We start from the raw sequence: 22282 nt of genomic DNA, 5'->3' as shown, positions 1-22282 counted from the left end.
TGTTTCATTAAATTTGAAATTCTTTTTCATAGAAAATATTAATATGTTTGGTAATTTTTAAAAGATAAATGTATTAGCTTTAAGGTGGAAACAACTGAGCAGCCACAGTGATTTACTGTAAGTAGTGCGCATTGAGAAAACAAGGTGATCTCCATTTCGCCAAGTACTATTTATTGGGAAAACCCCACTGAGCATCTTTTGGTGGGTAACACATTAGACTTCAAAGGCAACGCGTTCTTCACGCACAGCGGCAGCTTTGTTCTTGGCTCATTTGCATAGCTTTTTTGCTACTCCATAATACCATAATCTGACAATATTACATTTGAATGGGATATACTGTATATTGAATAATTGTGACTTGGTTGCAATCTCTTGTACAGGAATTTTTTTAGATAATTTATCGGGTAATTATTATTGGATTAAAGAGGTATTTCTTTTCTTGTAAACTCACCGAGTATGAAGAAGCAGAAATCGCAAGATGCCGAGTTTCCAGCTTCATCGGTAGCAGTGAAGGTTAAGGTAATCTTATTAACCGTATCAGCAATCCTGTCTCCTGATTGATAAGGTGACACGGTCACATTAATTGTTCCGTTGCGGTTATCGCTGACAATTGGTGGGTTCCATGTCACAGTTGCATAATCCTTACCCTCATCAGTTGAAACTGTTAGAAAACCGGCCTTTACTTCCGGAGTAAAGTTTTCAGATGTAACATTTGTAGGACATGTAATTTCTGGTTCTATCGTGTCTGAGAAAAAAACATTTTGAAAATAATTCTATATGAACTATAGCACAAAAAGTACAGCCTGTCACTGTATGTACACTTGAGTACTCTCAATTTAGAAGCAGTATCTTTTTTTTCATAATTAAATGACTGTTGATCGAATAAAATAAACAGTAGATGTTAAAATAAGTGCCAGTCTTGAATCCGTGTATATATTAAACATAGTTTCTTAGGAATGCCTATCCCGGGTATCATTGTTTAGATTAAATAAATAAATAAATAAAGTAAATAACAAAAAAGATAGCATAACATATGGATGGGTCAAGAGATGAGTCTGTCTCTGTTGCTACTATTCAAAGACAGCTAAATATGCTGCAGTAGACCAACTTTAAAAAAAAAAATTTAACAATTTTAAATGCATCTTAACACTGTCAAGTTTGATGTGACATACCCATATATAGGCATGATGGAGGATATCATACCTGAATATAGGCATGATGGGTGATATCATACCTGAATATAGGCATGATGGGTGATATCATACCAATATATAGGCATGATGGATGATATCATACCCTTATGTGTGCATGATGGATCATATTGTACCCATATATGTGCATGATAAATCATATCAGGCCCATATATGATATGATAGATGATATCATACCCATATATGGGCATGATGGATCATATCATACCCATATATGGGCTGTGACATGACTATGTTACATGAACCTTGATAGTGGAGAGTGGAGAGGTGAAATACCTGGTCCTAAACAGTTTAAGCCATCTCCTTCATAGCCTTCATTACAATAACATCCCGGTTTTTTGTCGTCAATAAGACACGATGCATTCACGTGGCAGACTGATTCATTGCCACACATGGCATTCCCATCACCACATGTGCATTCAACACAAGTTGAGAGTAAGAATGTGCTTTCCTTAAAAAGAATTAAATTACATTAAAACATTGGCAATCAGTGTTCTCCAGAAGCCGTGTTAGCCGTCAATTTTACCAGTAAAAATAACTGACCAACCAGTAAAAATTGTGTGTTGGTAGAATAAAAAAAACCACTAATAGGTCTAGGTAGCCTAGCTGGGTTTCTTTACAAAATGAACATCATTTCACTGTTCCAGTCCAGGCTTAGGCTATGATTATATGTATTGTTGTTTTTTTAAAGTCATTGAACTCATCTTAAAAGAGGCAATACCTCACTTTGTGTGTGCTAAGCTGGCTTTATTGGAACAAATCTACCAGTAAAAATTATTCAATTGGGAGAACACTGGAAATGGTGTGAATAGTATTGATAGATAGATACATTTATCGACTTGCCCATAAAAATATACAAATATATAATAAAAAGAAATTATTTTGCCAAGTACAATTTATAAGAAAAATTTAGCAATTGGGGTTGGATAATGTGAGGTACAAAGCACCGAGTGCGGGTGGTTTTGAGAAGGGGGAGTCCCCTCTCATTGAGACTTATAATTAGTAGACGGCTAGATGCTTGTAGATGGCATCTGAAAAAAGTTAAGCATAAAATAGAAAGTGTATGTTTTACAAGTGTAGCTTACTAAACGTTTATATAACACGAGAAGCACATGAACAAAACGAGTGACCTTTTTTTTTCACATTAACCCTCTTCAACCCCTAGATCTGCCATTTCATTTCTTTAAGATTATGTACATATTTTTGATGTAATTTTAATTAATAATAAATGTTAATTATAATAATCAAATTTTAATTTTGATAATTGTAATTCAATTTGTAAATATAATTTGCTTTCAACTATAATAATAATAAAATAATTTTTTTTTAAATGAAAGTTCGCTGTAAAATTAACAAGTAGAATTCATAACAGATTCATTCATATATTTTCTTGGGTAGACTAGAATAATACTTACTGGATAGTAGTTTCCTTCGTACACACATCCGCAGTCTTCTACTGGTACACATGCGCCATTATTGAGGATGTAGTTCTGTTCGCAGACACAGCTTTCTAAGCAAGGCAGATCACAGTATTCAGGAACTGGTTGAGAGACTGGACAAGTCCTAACACAAGGGTCCTCGCAAGCAGAATATTCCGAGTAACCTCCACATTCAAAATCTTATTGAGAGAATAGAGAGAGCGGTTTAGGTTACTCAGCTATAAAAATGTTGATAGCTACTCTGTGTGTGTGTGTGTGTGTGTGTGTGTGTGTTGAAATATGGAGATCCTCATATACCCTCAGTGCCCAATTCAATTCCATTAGGCCAAAAAAAGAAATTCTTGTGTGCAAGATAACCTATATCCATTTCCAAATAAATCAGTTAAGTCTTTAGTAGGGAATTGATCCCCACTGTTAATATGACTTCTGACTTTTGTGTGCTGTCTCCTTTAGTCATAAGTTACACTCGGCCTTGCTAAAAATGCTTGATAAATTGGAAACCAGGATTATAAGTTACCCTCAGCCTTGCTAAAATTGTTTGATAAATTGGAAACCTGGAGTATAATGCCAAATTTCAAGCTAACACAACAAAAAATATAATATATTAACTCTAATTAATTAATATATTAATTAATTTATATAATAACTCTGTCTTACCACAGCTTCCATCAGTTCTCCATTCACCAACTGTAATACCATATTGCGTACATGCCTGTTGGTATGCTGTGATCACGCTGCAGTTTCCAGTGCTTCCACCACTTGCGCAGACATCATATAGACAACTGTCCAGGAACGGTTCAAAGGGCACAAGAGAGTGACAGTCCGCAAACGCATCTGTAAAATAAATTTCATTGTTTATGATTTTTACAGCAGCCTAACCATGATTAGCTTGAGGTACAAAATTTTATGGCTATAGATGATAGAAAAATTTGGTACACCCGCAAGCAGGGCACTCCCGTCGTACGATAATCGCCATGACGAATCCGACTCTGCTCCCTGTGATTCTGTTTGCTGATTGTCTGGATGGATCATTATGGAAAACGATCTGTTGCATGTGCGTCATTGTGCTGCGTTCTGCATAGAATCAAGTTGGCCGACGACCGTGCGGCTTAATACCGTCATTTTTAAGGCATAGGTTACCGTAACAGTGCTTGAATAGGAACAAGATGTTATAACAGTATCAAGCATGGCGACAACCTATAAGCTGTTTAAGGGCTATGCTTGATATGACTGTAACATCTTGTTCCAATTTAAGCACTGTTAATTTTAATATAATTTACTATTTCCAAGCTGCGACCCACAAGCTTTTCTAGCTCATTTATAGCTCCATTATGTGTGAGCGTTGCAATCAGTTTTATGAATGAAAGTGCCTGGGAATATGTATACCCCATAGGTTGTCGTGGTCTAATGGGTATGACACTCGCCTTGATAGCAAGAGGTTGCAAGTACGAATCCCGCCAGACACTTTTTTTATTTATGTATAAATAGCTGTCTCTCTTACCACTTGATATCACTGAACATGCAGCTGATAATTCATCATCTGCTACATTACCACTACAGTTTTTCATCGATAGCGAGCAATTCTCCGCACTCCAACTTTCGAGAAACAGCTCAAAATCATCCACCTTAAAGAGATTTGAAGAAACATTAATAATCACCTAATAATAACAATAATAATTGCTCTTCCACTGCAGACAGTTAAAGTACACTAATTAAAACTTTGGGACATTATAATTCAAATGGTTCTTCTGATAACCAAATACCATCAACTGAGATTTGTAGCAATAGCATATGCCACATGATACCAAAAAGCTTGTTTTTAAGTATTAACAAAAATAATAAAAATACTGTAAGAATAAATAATAATTTTAGCATTCCTAAGGTAGACTAAAAATTCAACAGTAAACAGTAAATTATCCATTGCTTTCACTGTTTTGCAGTATGCACTTCAGTGGTGTTATCGCACTTTCAACTTGAACTTACCATTCCATTGGATGCAACATAGTTTGAGCCGTTGTATGGTCGACATAGACCACACACTTCTGCTGTGCTGTCATCATCAACTGACAGCAGTAGATTTCCCTCCTGGCTTAATACCAAAATTAAGCTGAAGTTTGTGTATAAAATCTAAAACAGAGTGAAAGGAAAATTGAGGCCTGTTACATAACATTGTTGCATTATATACTGGAAAATATAAAGTATCTATAGACAGCATTATGAAATGGATAAGCAATTTTGACTAAGCCAGCATGTAGACTGCTGGTGAAAGGTTGTGTGCACTTATGGTAAAAAGTGATAATGATATTGGTCACAGTTTGTTGGATGATGATGAAATAAAATAAATAATTAAATTTGTCCAGAAAGTAATTACAGTGTAGCAGTATACAGCCTCGCTTCCCAAACTTTTTTCTCTGCGACCCAATGTGTTATTTCCTAGACAAGCCGTAACCCATGATATTAAATGTCATAATAGAATGCACATTGACTTTATAAGATCCCTAAAATGTGATACTTTATGTTTTAAAAATGACTACTTGATATTAGTATTATAGCGATTTTTGTTTACTACTGATCGTCCCTTTGAGAAACGTGGCGGATACATGATTCGTAAGAGGGGCTTAGAGAGGACTTTACACAGATAGCATTCATCCACCTCAACCCCACCATGATTAAAGTACATGTAGATGACGGAAATGGCACTCTCACATTGATTTAGAATAAAATTTTACTTTTTTTCTTCATATTTTTTTTTTTTATTTGAGGATGGGGGGCGATAGAGGGAAGCCTTGAATCCGCCACTGGAAAAAGAGACAACTTTTAATATTTGAAATATAAATATAATCGACTTCTTTGCAGAAAATATTTTCGACTTTTGAATTATATATTTGATGAACTTAAACCTAAATTTGTGTGCTTGCATCCAAAGCGAAAGTTTGACCAACCATTTTGGGAAGCATGGGGTGTACAATATAGGATTATAAGTTACCCTCAGCCTTGCTAAAAATGCTTGATACATTGGAAACCAGGATTATAAGTTACCCTCAGCCTTGCTAAAAATGCTTGATACATTGGAAACCAGGATTATAAGTTACCCTCAGCCTTGCTAAAAATGCTTGATACATTGGAAACCAGGATTATAAGTTACCCTCAGCCTTGCTAAAAATGCTTGATACATTGGAAACCAGGATTATAAGTTACCCTCAGCCTTGCTAAAAATGCTTGATACATTGGAAACCAGGATTATAAGTTACCCTCAGCCTTGCTAAAAATGCTTGATACATTGGAAACCAGGATTATAAGTTACCCTCAGCCTTGCTAAAAATGCTTGATACATTGGAAACCAGGATTATAAGTTACCCTCAGCCTTGCTAAAAATGCTTGATACATTGGAAACCAGGATTATAAGTTACCCTCAGCCTTGCTAAAAATGCTTGATACATTGGAAACCAGGATTATAAGTTACCCTCAGCCTTGCTAAAAATGCTTGATACATTGGAAACCAGGATTATAAGTTACCCTCAGCCTTGCTAAAAATGCTTGATACATTGGAAACCAGGATTATAAGTTACCCTCAGCCTTGCTAAAAATGCTTGATACATTGGAAACCAGGATTATAAGTTACCCTCAGCCTTGCTAAAAATGCTTGATACATTGGAAACCAGGATTATAAGTTACCCTCAGCCTTGCTAAAAATGCTTGATACATTGGAAACCAGGATTATAAGTTACCCTCAGCCTTGCTAAAAATGCTTGATACATTGGAAACCAGGATTATAAGTTACCCTCAGCCTTGCTAAAAATGCTTGATACATTGGAAACCAGGATTATAAGTTACCCTCAGCCTTGCTAAAAATGCTTGATACATTGGAAACCAGGATTATAAGTTACCCTCAGCCTTGCTAAAAATGCTTGATACATTGGAAACCAGGATTATAAGTTACCCTCAGCCTTGCTAAAAATGCTTGATACATTGGAAACCAGGATTATAAGTTACCCTCAGCCTTGCTAAAAATGCTTGATACATTGGAAACCAGGATTATAAGTTACCCTCAGCCTTGCTAAAAATGCTTGATACATTGGAAACCAGGATTATAAGTTACCCTCAGCCTTGCTAAAAATGCTTGATACATTGGAAACCAGGATTATAAGTTACCCTCAGCCTTGCTAAAAATGCTTGATACATTGGAAACCAGGATTATAAGTTACCCTCAGCCTTGCTAAAAATGCTTGATACATTGGAAACCAGGATTATAAGTTACCCTCAGCCTTGCTAAAAATGCTTGATACATTGGAAACCAGGATTATAAGTTACCCTCAGCCTTGCTAAAAATGCTTGATACATTGGAAACCAGGATTATAAGTTACCCTCAGCCTTGCTAAAAATGCTTGATACATTGGAAACCAGGATTATAAGTTACCCTCAGCCTTGCTAAAAATGCTTGATACATTGGAAACCAGGATTATAAGTTACCCTCAGCCTTGCTAAAAATGCTTGATACATTGGAAACCAGGATTATAAGTTACCCTCAGCCTTGCTAAAAATGCTTGATACATTGGAAACCAGGATTATAAGTTACCCTCAGCCTTGCTAAAAATGCTTGATACATTGGAAACCAGGATTATAAGTTACCCTCAGCCTTGCTAAAAATGCTTGATACATTGGAAACCAGGATTATAAGTTACCCTCAGCCTTGCTAAAATTGTTTGATAAATTGGAAACCTGGAGTATAATGCCAAATTTCAAGCTAACACAACAAAAAATATAATATATTAACTCTAATTAATTAATATATTAATTAATTTATATAATAACTCTGTCTTACCACAGCTTCCATCAGTTCTCCATTCACCAACTGTAATACCATACTGCGTACATGCCTGTTGGTATGCTGCGATCACGCTGCAGTTTCCAGTGCTTCCACCACTTGCGCAGACATCATATAGACAACTGTCCAGGAACGGTTCAAAGGGTACAAGAGAGTGACAGTCCGCAAACGCATCTGTAAAATAAATTTCATTGTTTATGATTTTTACAGCAGTCTAACCATGATTAGCTTGAGGTACAAAATTTTATGGCTATAGATGATAGAAAAATTTGGTACACCCGCAAGCTGGGCACTCCCGTCGTACGATAATCGCCATGACGAATCCAACTCCGCTTGCTGTGATTCCGTTTGCTGATTGTCTGGATGGATCATTATGGAAAACGATCTGTTGCATGTGCGTCATTGTGCTGCGTTCTGCATAGAATCAAGTTGGCCGACAACCGTACGGTTTAATACCGTCATTTTTAAGGCATAGGTTACGTAACAGTGCTTGAATAGGAACAAGATGTTAACAGTATCAAGCAAGGCGACAACCTATAAGCTGTTTAAGGGCTATGCTTGATATGACTGTAACGTCTTGTTCCAATTTAAGCACTGTTAATTTATCCATTTGTTTACAATGTGGTTAGGGTGAAACGTAGCAAACCTAATTTTAATATAATTTACTATTTCCAAGCTGCGACCCACTAGCTTTTCTAGCTTTTTTATAGCTCCATTATGTGTGAGCGTTGCAATCAGTTCTATGAATGAAAGTGCCTGGGAATATGTATACCCCATATGTCGTCGTGGTCTAATGGGTATGACACTCGCCTTGATAGCAAGAGGTTGCAGGTACGAATCCCGCCAGACACTTTTTTTTATTTATGTATAAATAGCTGTCTCTCTTACCACTTGATATCACTGAACATGCAGCTGATAATTCTTCATCTGCTACATTACCACTACAGTTTTTCATCGATAGCGAGCAATTCTCCGCACTCCAACTTTCGAGAAACAACTCAAAATCATCCACCTAAGAGATTTGAAGAAACATTAATAATCACCTAATAATAACAATAATAATTGCTCTTCCACTGCAGACAGTTAAAGTACACTAATTAAAACTTTGGGACATTATAATTCAAATGGTTCTTCTTACAACCAAATACCATCAACTGAGATTTGTAGCAATAGCATATGCCACATGATACCAAAAAGCTTGTTTTTAAGTATTAACAAAAATACTGTAATAATAAATAATAATTTTAGCATTCCTAAGGTAGACTAAAAATTCAACGGTAAACAGTAAATTATCCATTGCTTTCACTGTTTTGCAGTGTGCACTTCAGTGGTGTTATCGCACTTTTAACTTGAACTTACCATTCCACTGGATGCAACATAGTTTGAGCCGTTGTATGGTCGACATAGACCACACACTTCTGCTGTGCTGCCATCATCAACTGACAGCAGTAGATTTCCCTCCTGGCTTAATACCACGATTAAGCTGAAGTTTGTGTATAAAATCTAAAACAGAGTGAAAGGAAAATTGAGACCTGATACATAACATTGTTGCATTATATACTGGAAAATATAAAGTATAAACTACAGCATTATGAAATGAATAAGCAATTTTGACTATGCCAGCATGTAGATTGCTGGTGAAAGGTTGTTTGCACTTATGGTAAAAAGTGATAATGATATTGGTCACTGTTTGATGGATGATGATGAAATAAAATAAATAATTAAATTAGTCCAGAAAGTACTAGCAGTATACAGCCTCGCTTCCCAAACTTTTTTCTCTGCGACCCAATGTGTTATTTCCTAGACAAGCCGTAACCCATGATATTAAATGTCATAATAAAATGCACATTGACTTTATAAGATCCCTAAAATGTGATACTTTATGTTTTAAAAATGACTACTTGATATTAGTATTATAGCGATTTTTGTTTACTACTGATCGTCCCTTTGAGAAACGTGGCGGATACAGGATTCATAAGGGCCCAGAGAGGACTTTACACAGATTGCATTCATCCACCTCAACCCCACCATGGTTAAAGTACCCTTGGATGACGAAAATGGCACTCTCACATTGAATTAGAATAAAATTTTACTTTTTTTCTTCATATTTTTTTTTTTTATTTGAGGATGGGGGCGATAGAGGGAAGCCTTGAATCCGCCACTGGAAAAAGAGACAACTTTTAATATTTGAAATATAAATATAATCGACTTTTTTGCAGAAAATATTTTCGAATTTTGAATTATATATTTGATGAACTTAAACCTAAATTTGTGTGCTTGCATCCAATGCGAAAGTTTGACCAACCATTTTGGGAAGCATGGGTTGTACAATATTTATTTCATACACTATGGTGTCGAACTTAAGGGAATAGTCCTACACATGCCACTCATAGGCCTATTTTAAGGCCTAGGTATATCATTTTAACATGGAAGAATTCTGAAGTTGGGCGGTCGATAATTTGGGTTTGATTGTTTGATTAGATAACATTATGGAAGATATACGATCACAAAACAAATGAGCAACGTTCTATTTTTGCCGTGTACACCGAAGAGTTTCGGCTGTAACAAAAAAAGAGGTAGGCCTACCTCGTTTGGTTAACCTGTACCGCCGTGAAGCATACTGCCCAGGGCAGGCCTCTCTACTGCTCTGGCCAAGCCTTGCTAGCATAGACTTCTTGTAGGCCAACTTTCTTTAGGCTTAGGGCCTAGGCTACAACGGCGCCCAAGCTCTCTGCTTACAATAATTAATCAAAAAATGCGAATAAAGTATTGGGATAGAAGTTCTTTTATATCATGCAAATTAGAGGCCGTGTTGTTGGTGATTTAAGTGAGGGAGTGAGAGATACTTTCTCCTCTCCCCCTCGCACATAGCCGATATGGTACCAAGCTGTTACGTAACCAAAGCGTCGATGTAGACAATTCCATTAATTGTCGAGGGTAAGAGCCATTATGAATATGATATAGAAGGCCTATATTGTTTTATTCAGGTAGGTATTCACGAAATAGATAAATACTAACGACGATACATATATATGTCGCCATACTTACCAAATTTCCACCGTTGTTGTTTATCTGTAAACCATCGACTGGTGAAGCCGGAGTTGCCGATGACCTATTGTTAATGCTTAGCGATAAGTCTCGATAAAATTGGATCGTCTAAAAAAACATTAGAGAACAATTCTATCCAATGAGAAGCTACGACAAGTTTTGACCAATCAAAAGTGTTTGTAAGTCAATAATCAAATTAAAATGTACATTTCCGTCAAAAACTCAATAAAATAATGATATTTCTCATTTAAAGTTATTAAATAATTTAATTAATCTTATTTTCGGTTTTTCTTTAATTTTACAGGCGTTTTACACTACTATACTCACTAAATTAGATATATACCAATTTAAGAATCTATGTAAAAAAGTAAGAGCGGTTCTGGTTCTGGTGGGTAAAGCGAACCTCCTAAGGACTCCAAAAGTGTAGGAGTATAATAACAGGGTTAGAAATAGTGGCGAATGATAGCAAAGTAGGAATATATTTATTATTATGTATCAATTTCAACAATATTTTGAGAGGGCGGTACATCACAGTAATGGCTACCATTGCAGCATTAATTTACGAATAATTTATTTTTAATCATTCTAATATTTTAAATTAAAACTCCCATCTTACAAAAATACAGATGGTAGGCCATTCAAAATTGAATTTAATTAAAATCGATAAAATAAACCTATACAGTAGAACCCTTATTAAGGGGACACCTTCAGGACTTAAAAAAAAGGTCACTTCATAAGGGTGTCCCTTTAGGTTTACCATAGTATTGAAAGATATCTTTCCCTCGTTTGTGCCCGAAAACCCCTTAATAGGGGTGTCTCAGAGGAGGGGGTATACTGTAATATAATATTCAAATTGTGTTGATGCATAGTCGTATGCTTGACACGATTAAATATTTCTATATTTCAACATTGCTATTAATATTATCAATGTGCTTATATTATTTATAATTTTATTTCTATTTGTTTCATTGTGTTAGTAGGCCTATATGCTTATTTAGGCCCTATATCTTTAAGGCCAATGTGTATTCAGTGATTACTTACCATTCCCAGGACTTCAATTATAACACTTGATAATGACGCAGTATATTCGTTTTCTTCTTCATGAATTCCTGTTATTTTATACGAGTTTTCGGGATCTGTTATTCCTGTACAGTTACTAGCCAACAGAGTGTATTGGCATGGGTTGTTGAGGCTGTAGGTTTCGCCTTCGAATGGCATAACATGACTTGTGCCGTACACTCGACAAAATTGATGGGCTGAGGAATAAAGTAAAATCATAAATGCAGGTAACTCCCTCATGTCAGACAAGTGTGACCAAGATTTGTAAGACGGAGAGTCCCCGAAAAGGAAGGGGTCGGGCAGATCAACGACGAGAGTGTGAGTGGGCGTGGCCAAGGGCCACATAGTTTAATAGACCTTTCCGTAGTGTCAATCAAACTTAATAATTGACCAATCAGAACAGGGCCAGGAATACGCGATTTTCAACGCACGTGCTTACATTGTTTTGTGGGACCTTAGCATACAATATTCAGGGACTGGGCATTTGAATTTTTTAATGCTTTGATATTTTAAATGTTTTTATATGTAATTTTTCTCGATCTTGTGAAAGAACGATTATTTTAATCGAACAAGTTTATTTGGACTTTTGTACTTTTATTTTCGAGATGAAATAAAGTTTTATATTATAGGCCTCGTGAAAGGAAATGTCTATTTTTATCATTAGGGTGCTTTCGATTGTACGACGGCTGTATAACGTAGAACGTAATGACGTCACTATAAGTCATCTGCGCATGCGAAAACGTTAAGGTCACCTCGTCGAGTAGATTCTGGAACGCAATTTGGCCAAATTTACGTATGCAGAGAACGTAGGACGCCAAGTAGGACGGTCATGCATGAGTGATTTCGTTCTGGCGTCACGTCATCGCACAAATCGAAAGCTCCGTATTATAATGACGTAACCAACCTGTTTCGCAAGTCTCTCCCGTCCAAGAGAACGGACATTCGCACTGAAAGCTGTCTTCGTCGTCTGAGCAAGTCCCACCATTCATACACGGGTTTATAGCACACGAAGATCCAGGATCTGTGATTGACATGAAAGTTTATTTGTTTAAATAAAGTTTATTTCATTATTTCTTAGTTCAGAATAGCCTATTACATTTTTTATACTGACTGTGTAGATTCCAGGCATTGATTGGTTAAAAACTGAGAAATAGTTCCAGCCATGCCCTCTAATGACAGTCATGTAGTGGTATATAAAAACCACAGACCCTATATAAACGAATTGACTGGATTTTAATCGGGTCATAGTTCAAAGTTCAAAATATAGCCCTTGGTGAGCTGGAGGCTGTATTGTACTACTACTACCCTCTCAACCCAGTAAATACGGTCAAATGATTAGCTACTATAGGTTACCAGGTTACCCAATAGTGTACTGGAGGTTTTCACTACTGGAGGTTGCCGACTGTAGTGTACTACTGGAGATTACCTGGTTATGCACCGTAGTGTAGCTACGTTACTCACCGTAGTATAACTACTGGAGGTTTCCCACTTTAGTGTAACTACTGGAATTCACCACCAGGTTACCCACCGTAGTATAACTACTGCAGGCCTGAGGATGCCCACTGTTTTAGTGTAACTACTGCACCAGGAGGTTGCCGAATGGAGTGTAACTATTGTACCAGGAGTTTGACGAATTTAGTGTAACTATGAGAGGAGGCTACCAGGTGTAACTACTGGAGGAGGTTACCGGGTGTAACTATTGGAGGTTTCCCACTGTATGTAACCAGGCCTACTTGAGGTTGTCCACTGTAGAGTAACTACTCAAGGTCAACCATTGTAGAGTAGGCCTAAAGCGATCGACGGTTGATATCGTAATATACATTTTCTGCTTATGTCAGATTGCAAAAAATCAACAATGCTCTGCCTTACCTAAGATTTGGAACGTCCAGAAGCTGGTGTCACTGAATCCAACAAATGGATTCAATAGGTTCATTACTGTCCCAGAGTCCATCAGGATATAATAACTACCAAACGCGAGTGTTGACGACGCTACCTTAAAACGTACTGTGTTGTTTCCATCAAACGATACATCGCTTGAAGTCGATGTATCTATAGCCAGTACCTCCTGATTGTTGCTTTCGTTAAAGAAACGAATAAACGCTGTCGAATAGGGTCTGTTAACCTGTTAATTGATATAATATTAACTGTTAATCGATATAAACAAAACAGTATATGATTCTTTGGTTTTGGGGTTTTTTTTCTTGGAAGGGGCTTGGCGCAACGGGAACGGTTTCCCAAACTCAAGGTCGGTGTTTTAATCCCTCGCTGTGCATTTCGCTCGTGTCCTTCAGCAAGGCATAAACCTGCGTCGCTCCTCTCCACCACCCTGGAGTATAAATGGGTACCCAAAGGGGTTTGAGTGCAAATTCACAAGGGTAACTACGAAATTACTCCCATAGGCATCGTTCCAATGACTGGGGTAATAATATGGAAAAGCGCTCTGAGACACGTGTATAAAAATGTATATATTTTATATTATTAATTTTCCACTTGTTGAATTGTAGTGATTCATATTTTTACATAGAGTGAATATTTCTCCCTAAGCCTCATAAATGAGGATTAGTTTATGTAGATTTTGTGTTTTATGTTGATAAGTGAAACGTGTTACCAGTTATTATAATAAATGAATTATTTTGTTATTTGCATATACTTTGCGTACATTTTTCGGGCTCACTTATAACTATAATCATGAAATAACTTTTATTGGAATTGAATAAAATGTAAGCCTACAATTAATTTAACTCAAATGACCATACCGTTGAATCAAACTGCACACTAAAGTTGACGAATGTGATGTCATTAGACAGTGTTATCTGCGATCCACTTGGAGGAACCAATGAGTCAATATTTATCCCTAAACTTTTGGCTGGTGAAAAGGAAAAAATAGGCAGTCAATGGATGTTTCTGAAGTGTCAATCAAATTTAGTAATTGACCAATCAGAACATCGCTAAGATTAAGCAATTGTCCTCCTACAAATACACGTGCGTCCCACAAACGCAAGTGCTTACGCATGTTTACTTTATCTTTATGTGGGACCACCGAGGCCAATGGGCGGCTTAGCGGAAAGGTCCATTTACATTAGACCTAACATTATTCCCAGTATTATTCACATGAACAAGGTTTAATAATGAAATGTTTGTGGTTACGTCATAACTTTGCGAATACAATTAGTTACGCCATGTAATCTACAGCTTTGTCTTCCAATTTATCATCAATATAATAGGCCATTTCGTAGTCTGAACTGCGCATGCCCATATCCAAGGTCAATCGATATAAACCTATGCTATGTGTATGTGGTGTATGTTTGTTTTTTGTCGCTTGACCTTGATATGGGCATGCGCAGTTCAGACTACGAAACGGCTTATTATAGTAAGGCGTCTATGGTACGGAACTTTTTAAAAACATATCAACAGCTTACCAACAACATAACTATTAAATTAATATCAGTTATAACACATGTCAACAATACGTACCTCCAGTAAAAACAGTTAAGCAACGCAAATTTGCTGTAAGTCTACAAAAACAAAAGCCAGAAATATTACTCATATGGAAAAATACAAGTCTGTTTTGCACTTCTGGGATAGGCCTACCTTTTCGACATGGAGGACTAATCTAGCCTGTGTCCGTTGATTGATGCACCACTCAATCTGCATAGAGCCTTGGCTACATTTTCTAAGTTAGAACTTTGTCAGAACATTGAATCTTGTTTTACGTTATCAAAATATTAAAATAGAGTAATAAGAAGTTTGATCAAGTCATTATAAAATTGAAAAACTCGAACCGAAACCATTGAAGCGGACGCCTTGAGGTACGTAAATTGTAAATTTAATCATAATTTTGCTGATATTTTATTAAGAAGGACAGGGGAGGATTTAGTGGGGTGGCCCAAAAAAAAACAGGAAAAAGAATAAAGAAGGTAGCCCAGAACGCCTCAAATGTTATTTTCAGGCGTCTAGAACACAAAAATTTCTCGGGGGAATGCCCCGGGGACCCCCTAGTTCAGTGTTGTCTTGATCGGCCCAAATTCCCCTCCCCCACCCACCTTTTGGATATCTCTGGATCCGTCCCTGGGGGATGATTGTTTGGAAAGGGATTCGGCCTAAACAAATTGAACCCTACTTTGGAGAAGTAAATCTGGAACGGATACACCCATCCATGACCTCCGAAGAGGGTAGTAAATAGAGGCTGTAGAGTACATTTGCCTTAACGGCCGTCCTTTCATAAAGATTTATTCTATCAATCAGCAGAGTATTTCTAGAGCTCCTCATCGGGAGGGCAGTATACTAGGGACAGTAAAGTATATTGGCCCTAGTGGTCGAACATGCAAAATCTATAGATCAACAAGCAGAGTGTTTCTAGGCCTCCTCATCAGAGCTAAACGGCCGCCCATACAAAAAAAAAAAAAAAAAAGAGATCTATTAAATCAATCAGCCGACTGTTTTTATAGCTCCTCCTCGGAGCTGAAAACGTTATAGACTCTACGTCCGATTGTCGAGTAGGCCTAAAATGCTTCTAATTTCGTGCTAAAACAGACTGATATAAAAAGATAATAATGTAGGCCTATTTACCCGTAGCTGTCCTCCGCAGTGAAACAAAATTGTTCAACAGAGTTGTTGCTAGTAGGTGTGTATGTGATGTCGACGTAAGAAATCTGAGTGTTTTCCGTAGTCATAAGTTCTGATTTGAACATTCTTAATGGAGACGTTGTATCAATTGCCACAATACTGTATTGAAAAATAAACATTAGAATACGTTATTCAGTATTGATTGACCACGCCAACACATTTATATTATGTTTTAACACCGAAACGACAGGTTTTTCCCTCGAACAACTAAGAATAACATCAAATGTCCAAACACTGTTTTTCAAACCCCATGTGTAGGCCTATGAGAGTTGTTGAATTCAAATTAAATAAAAATATTTGCAAAGTTCTCTAAATTTGTGTCTTTTTTCCGTTGATAAAAACTATTATGTTACTTTACTATAAAATAAACTTGAGAAATAGACGCATGTTTACGCAACAAGACTTAAATGTCATATGAGTGACCCTAGGGCCTTGGCGAAAATGCCCATAGTGGATTTGCTGCGGTCTGAAGTGTGCTATTAAAAATCGAATTTTAAGATAATATACTTACGTTGCGCCGTCTGCTGAGCTCATTGCCGTTATTTTCAAAGTCAGAGTGCCATCAGTAATAACTCCATATTCAGATTGATCAAGGGGTGTATCATCAATGAATGTTGGCTTATCATTACAATTATCATTTACGGTAGGTTCAAAAACGTTAATTAGGAATTGCAGAGGGATTCTACTTAGCGCTACCCCGGCTGAGTAATCTTCTACTATCAATGTCACCGCATATGCCAGACGACCAACATCCGGTGGTGTGAACGTAAGAACACAATCCTGGTCAAAAAAATATAAATAAATAAAAATTAGAACCAGAGTACGCAACATAGGCCTACTGTACAGTAAATTCTTGGTATTTAGTCAAGAAGTCTCGTTGATGCAACAGTGTATGTTCTGTACGTTTTATGGTCACTGGGCAACACCAGGAGAGGCTTCCTTAACTTTATGAAGAGGGTCATAATGCACACGGGACCAGGCGGCTTAAACGTCTCATCCGAAGACGGTGTGTTTTTGACACGTCCCCTCCAACTGAAAAACATGGAGTGCAGCGATGGGAATTGCAACGGGAACCAAGATATCTCCAATGGGTAGCGCGCATACAATGGTTACCACCAGTTTAGCTGACTAAGTTAAGCTGCTTTAAAATCAATATCAATAATCAATTAATCTATTAATAGTATGTGGAAAACAAGAACTGTTTATCATTAACAATATTTCATTTGATCCTACATGTTACATAATATTTTCACGTAAAGCTTGGAGGGCCTATCTATCAATAAGTCAAAATCCTGCAGGTTTCCTTAAAATCGCTACAGTATTTTCAGTGCAATCGCTGTACTGCGTAGTTACGTAGTTCCCAAAACCGACGCAATCGGGACGGCTCCCCGATTCGACCGACCAATCAGCATCACTGAAAGCTGTCGGTGATGGAGCGTGTAGCGATTGTATGGAAACCAAGCTTTAGTAAAGCCTAGTTTCCATGAAAATCGCTACACGATATCGCCGACGCCTTTGGCGACGCTGATTGGTCAGTTGAACCAGGGAGCTACACTTTCGCTACAGCACTGGGTGGCAGTCCACGACGCAATAGGGGAGGTGTGGAAGGCTCCACAATTCGTACGAAAGCTCTCGGTGACTCATCGTGTAATGAGTGTATTGAAATTAAGATTAAGCAGTGCAAGGATGTCATGTATGTAATTTTGAATTTGACCGATAGGAAAATAATGGATGGCTTTATTAGGGAGCATTCTATGGTAGAATTAGTCAAAATGCATCCTACAATCCACGCCACGAGGAGAATCTAATGTTCTCAATGCGCAGGTGACTTCTTTGTGACGTCATTTCGTTTTTCGTCCCACCGCGTCGGAAGCAATAGGAAGCACCGTAACATACTCACCGAACTTATTGTGGCATCAGTCAGACTGTCACACACACTGCCACATTCGTCCTGTCCAGTAGCTCTTCTGCATTGGACATCATCACCATCCGCGTCATACACTGTGGGTGAATGAATTTTTAGAAACATCAGTTATTGATTATCAATCATGATGACGCTGACGATGATGGTGACGATGATAATGATGATGATGATGATAAAGATGAGGATAATGATGAAGATGATATGATAATGATAATTTGGTGTAAGCCTACATATATATTGGGGAAGTTTGTACATTTCAGTTATAATGAACTTACCTGGAATACGAATAACTGTTTCGCATGATTGCCTTAGTTTCAATAGGGTAAGCATAGTAGTCTTCGGTGAAGAGTTTACAGTGTCACCTCTCATCACGAGATCCATGCTGAATGCAGCTACTGCCTGTCTATCCACAGTTCCCACATTCTCCGGCCAAGCAGTACTCACTGTAATTCTACAAATTACAGTTGCCATTATTAATGATTGAATTACAGTATGAATGAGATGTTGTGTGTGTATGTGTGAGTGTGTATGTGGGTGTGTGTGGGGGGTGTGTGTGTGTGTGTATTTTTGAATATTTTATTCAACATGGGAAGTAAATTGTTTGAATGTACAGTAATCGGTCCTATTTTTAGTACTTTAACTTGGTCGTGTTCACTGTGTGACCGACACAAAACGTCCCTTCTGAAAAACAATGTGTAAGGTCATGTAGGCCTATTGCACAGGATTACAACCGGTAAGGATTGCACAACCGGTAACAAAAAATATCTCCATAGTTCCACGTGCACACTTACACCACCAGTTATTATTACTGTCAATCTACCCTTTGCTCTACTTGAATTTAGGAAATTACTGAATGAAAGTATTAAAGGATAATTTGAATCCTTCAACCAAGAAAAGGTGAATATTTAGGAAATTACATAATGACAATTAATATACAATCTTAGGATTTTCCCAATATTTAAATTAACCATACAGTTTGTCAGTGGCGCCAAAGGGCCGGGGCAGACGGGGAAAGTGCCCCGTGGCTCGGGCTCGCGACAGGAGCCCGGGCTGCTATGTTGCAAAAATGTATTTAAAAAAATGAAATGAATAAACGACGCTGGAATAAAAGGAAAGATAGCTTTTACTGTTCATGTTTCCATGCTTTATTGTTCATGAACTGGTCTACAATCCCCAGCCCCAGCCAATGGGCCCAGGCAGGCTACACCCGGGACCCAAGGTCGCTTGTCGGCAGAACTGTGGGTTATATAATAAAGGGTGAACAATACAATATAATTTGACAGAATTTACAATGTTCTTTTAGCGATTCAGACATCGACTCATGAAATTTGAACGCTTATGATTTTTGTCCAAGTTTCCAAAATTTTATTTTATTTTATTTTATATTACAGTATATTATATTATTGGTTATGGATTTTGTAATTCTAATTTTTTTTCTAGATTAGATTTTCTATTGTAATATTGCATTATACTATATTTAAAAAATTTCCAAAAGTTGTTTGCTAGTTGTCCCGTTATAATATTGTCAGCATGTTTTTTCCTCGGTTCACTCTATTCTAATCTAAAATAATGTATGTTTTTATTCACTTTGTTTGCCAACATAGAATTCGAAGCCTCGGTATTGTTAAGTAGACATACTTTATTTAGAGCATACACCGATGGTTTATAAATTTCTTTATTCCAATTATTTGTAAAAGGATTGGCTCCTGAATTTATGTCACTATAGACATTATATTTATTTGCTGGTCTGTCACGGAGTAAAAGATTGGCTGCGACGTCTCCTTTCAAACTTACAATCAGATACCGGTAGCGTTGTTACTCATTCACTCGAAAATAATTCATCAAGTGTCAATGTGTCATTTCAAATGTCTGTATATTAATAACATCTCTCACATTTCGTAGTTGGGCATACTTTCCGATTCCGTAATTAGAGGGATGGTTCATTAAGATTGCCAAGTCAAGCGGCGGGCGGTTGAAGGTGGGAGGGGTGGGGGGTTGCGGACCCCTACCCCATGACATTTCGTAACTGGGCCTATATTCCTATTCCGTAAATACTTTTCAAAATCTAACAACGTGAAATTTTGTTAGGCGGGATGGTTTTCATCAAGACCGTATTCAGGTTTGCCATTGTGGCCCCTGTCACATGACAGCAAAGTAGTCCCACTGTATGGTTTAAAAAATACTAAAAATTACCATTAAGTTTCATTGGAGGATTTTTTGCTCCACCATCCCCACCACAGGCCGAAACTAGCCCACGCCCCCTGAATTGGGATCAGGAAGGCAGGACGGGGGGGGGGGGTGGAATACGTACCACTGGCACATGGTTACCTTCAAAACTAAACTCATTAAATTACCAAATGATGATGTTTGCTTACCCATATGCATAATCGTTGTTGATAGGAAATGTCCACGATGAGGACCCTTGGCCAGACATCCAGTTATCACGTATACTAACATCGGTACAGGCTTCAGTGGTGCGACCTAGTTCGTCATACGTCGTACATGAATCGCCCTCACATTTAATTTTTCGACCCCTGAATTCTGTACCGTCCTGAATAAGCTGGGCATCACACGTTCCGCCCTCAGTAGAAACTCTAGCCCAACCAATCCTGTACTGAAGTTCAACCTATGTAAAACAAAACAAGTTTAAAAGTTTACATCTTTTAAAAGCCTCTTCAATACTCCAGGTACAATACTTTTGTTGGTATGCTGACTTGTCGACGAAGGTACATTAAAAAAACTAAAAAGATTACGAAAGTTTTGCATTGTAGTTCAAAATGTTTTTAACGACAAACACATGATATAGTATCAGTGGCGTATCCATGTATTTGAAATAAAGGTGCCAGGGAGGGACTTTCACAGATGGAGAGTCCATACCACCTCAGCCCGACCATGGTTGAGGCTGAGGCAAGAAAATTTATGATTATGGCACCTCTGGATGTCTGGATATGGCACTCACAGGCATGAAATTGTGAATATAATTTTTTTATCCCCAGTTAAAAAATATTTTGACAAATTCTGTCTGCCCGGGGGCCCCGGGCAGACAGCTCCCCCACTCTTTATTCCGACACTAGAGTATGATAGGCCTATATGTCCTACAGTCGATTTGAGAGACACATTGTGCCTTTGCTCTGGTGGGGCTGATTAACAAATGTTTGATTATGGCAGGACTAGATGGCCGGAAATGGCACTCGCAGACTTAACATTGCGAACATAATTTTCCTTTTTATCTCCATTTTTAAAAATTTTTTTGACAGACTTGAAGGGGGCCCCGACAGGACCCCTCCCTTTAATCCGCCACTGGATATAATGGATAGGGCTCCTTCGGGCCCCCCAGGGGTCGCAGGCCCTACGGACCGCTGCATTAGGGCGCATATGTATGTATTTGCGTCACTATTTGTAAAACTCTGTGCGGACTAAACACATGTGACATGCCTGAGTATGATCTTAATGACATCACATCATGACCATATAGGCCTATAGGAACATCATGAGTAACATGGACACAACAGTTTTTTTTATACAATTTAATTGTCTGTTCAGACATCTAGACAGTGTGTGTCGATCAGGTGTTTTAGTTCCCGGCACGTCCAGAACATTCAATTGAAATCCAATCATGCATAAGCTTCAAAACGATATACTCATAATACTCTATTATTTTTTATTTAACTTACATTCCTCGTAAATCCATATTGTAAAACCAAATAACAAATAAATGCTTTTATGCTCACCACAAATGATCTTACTACTGTGCATACTTAAGTTCATTTGCATGTTCCTTGCATTTATGGTTTTATTTACGGTACATCTATGAACTTGACAACACAGTACAAATCCTGTTGTAAAGTCCTGTCAAAACTAAAACTATCAAATTTTATGTGACACAGACTGTTGTATGTCCATATATAGTCATGATGTGTCTATATATGGTGATCATGTGATGTCATCAAGACCATATTCAGGCATGTCACTATTTTGTCATTAAAATATGATAGTCTAGACAGGACAGATAATCTTCCTGATTTTAATCAAGAGATATCAAGATTAGACACAGACACAGTAATTACTATTACATTAATTGAGATAACTCCAAATCGTATTGCGGCAATGCTGTAAAAATACGTAAATAATTATGATGCATACATACATA

The 22282-nt window shown here is 37.5% G+C and overlaps 1 protein-coding gene across 1 annotated transcript in view; it reads right to left on the bottom strand.

Annotated features, from left to right (window-relative positions):
* LOC117108844 (mucin-2-like) overlaps positions 1 to 22282 on the bottom strand; it is a 30724-nt gene that overhangs the window by 6894 nt on the left and 1548 nt on the right. Inside the window, exons 2-22 of the mRNA XM_033251013.1 lie at positions 20508 to 20758; positions 18408 to 18583; positions 18109 to 18209; positions 16720 to 16988; positions 16152 to 16307; positions 15057 to 15097; positions 14339 to 14448; positions 13452 to 13704; positions 12487 to 12603; positions 11565 to 11779; positions 10524 to 10631; positions 8835 to 8978; positions 8364 to 8487; positions 7473 to 7649; positions 5022 to 5083; positions 4634 to 4777; positions 4152 to 4275; positions 3308 to 3484; positions 2627 to 2829; positions 1488 to 1662; positions 452 to 745 (exon numbers count right to left, since the gene is read on the bottom strand). Of these exons, the coding sequence (XP_033106904.1) occupies positions 452 to 745; positions 1488 to 1662; positions 2627 to 2829; positions 3308 to 3484; positions 4152 to 4275; positions 4634 to 4777; positions 5022 to 5083; positions 7473 to 7649; positions 8364 to 8487; positions 8835 to 8978; positions 10524 to 10631; positions 11565 to 11779; positions 12487 to 12603; positions 13452 to 13704; positions 14339 to 14448; positions 15057 to 15097; positions 16152 to 16307; positions 16720 to 16988; positions 18109 to 18209; positions 18408 to 18583; positions 20508 to 20758 (3421 nt within the window). The remainder of the gene's footprint in view (positions 1 to 451; positions 746 to 1487; positions 1663 to 2626; positions 2830 to 3307; positions 3485 to 4151; positions 4276 to 4633; positions 4778 to 5021; positions 5084 to 7472; positions 7650 to 8363; positions 8488 to 8834; positions 8979 to 10523; positions 10632 to 11564; positions 11780 to 12486; positions 12604 to 13451; positions 13705 to 14338; positions 14449 to 15056; positions 15098 to 16151; positions 16308 to 16719; positions 16989 to 18108; positions 18210 to 18407; positions 18584 to 20507; positions 20759 to 22282) is intronic.

The sequence above is a fragment of the Anneissia japonica genome, unplaced genomic scaffold (assembly GCF_011630105.1).
Source record: "Anneissia japonica isolate Jap-2015-1 unplaced genomic scaffold, ASM1163010v1 scaffold6417_len956965_cov193, whole genome shotgun sequence".
Lineage (NCBI taxonomy): Eukaryota > Metazoa > Echinodermata > Crinoidea > Comatulida > Comatulidae > Anneissia > Anneissia japonica.
The sequence above is the reverse complement of the archived record's forward strand: the minus strand, read 5'-3'. Positions and strand labels throughout refer to the sequence as shown.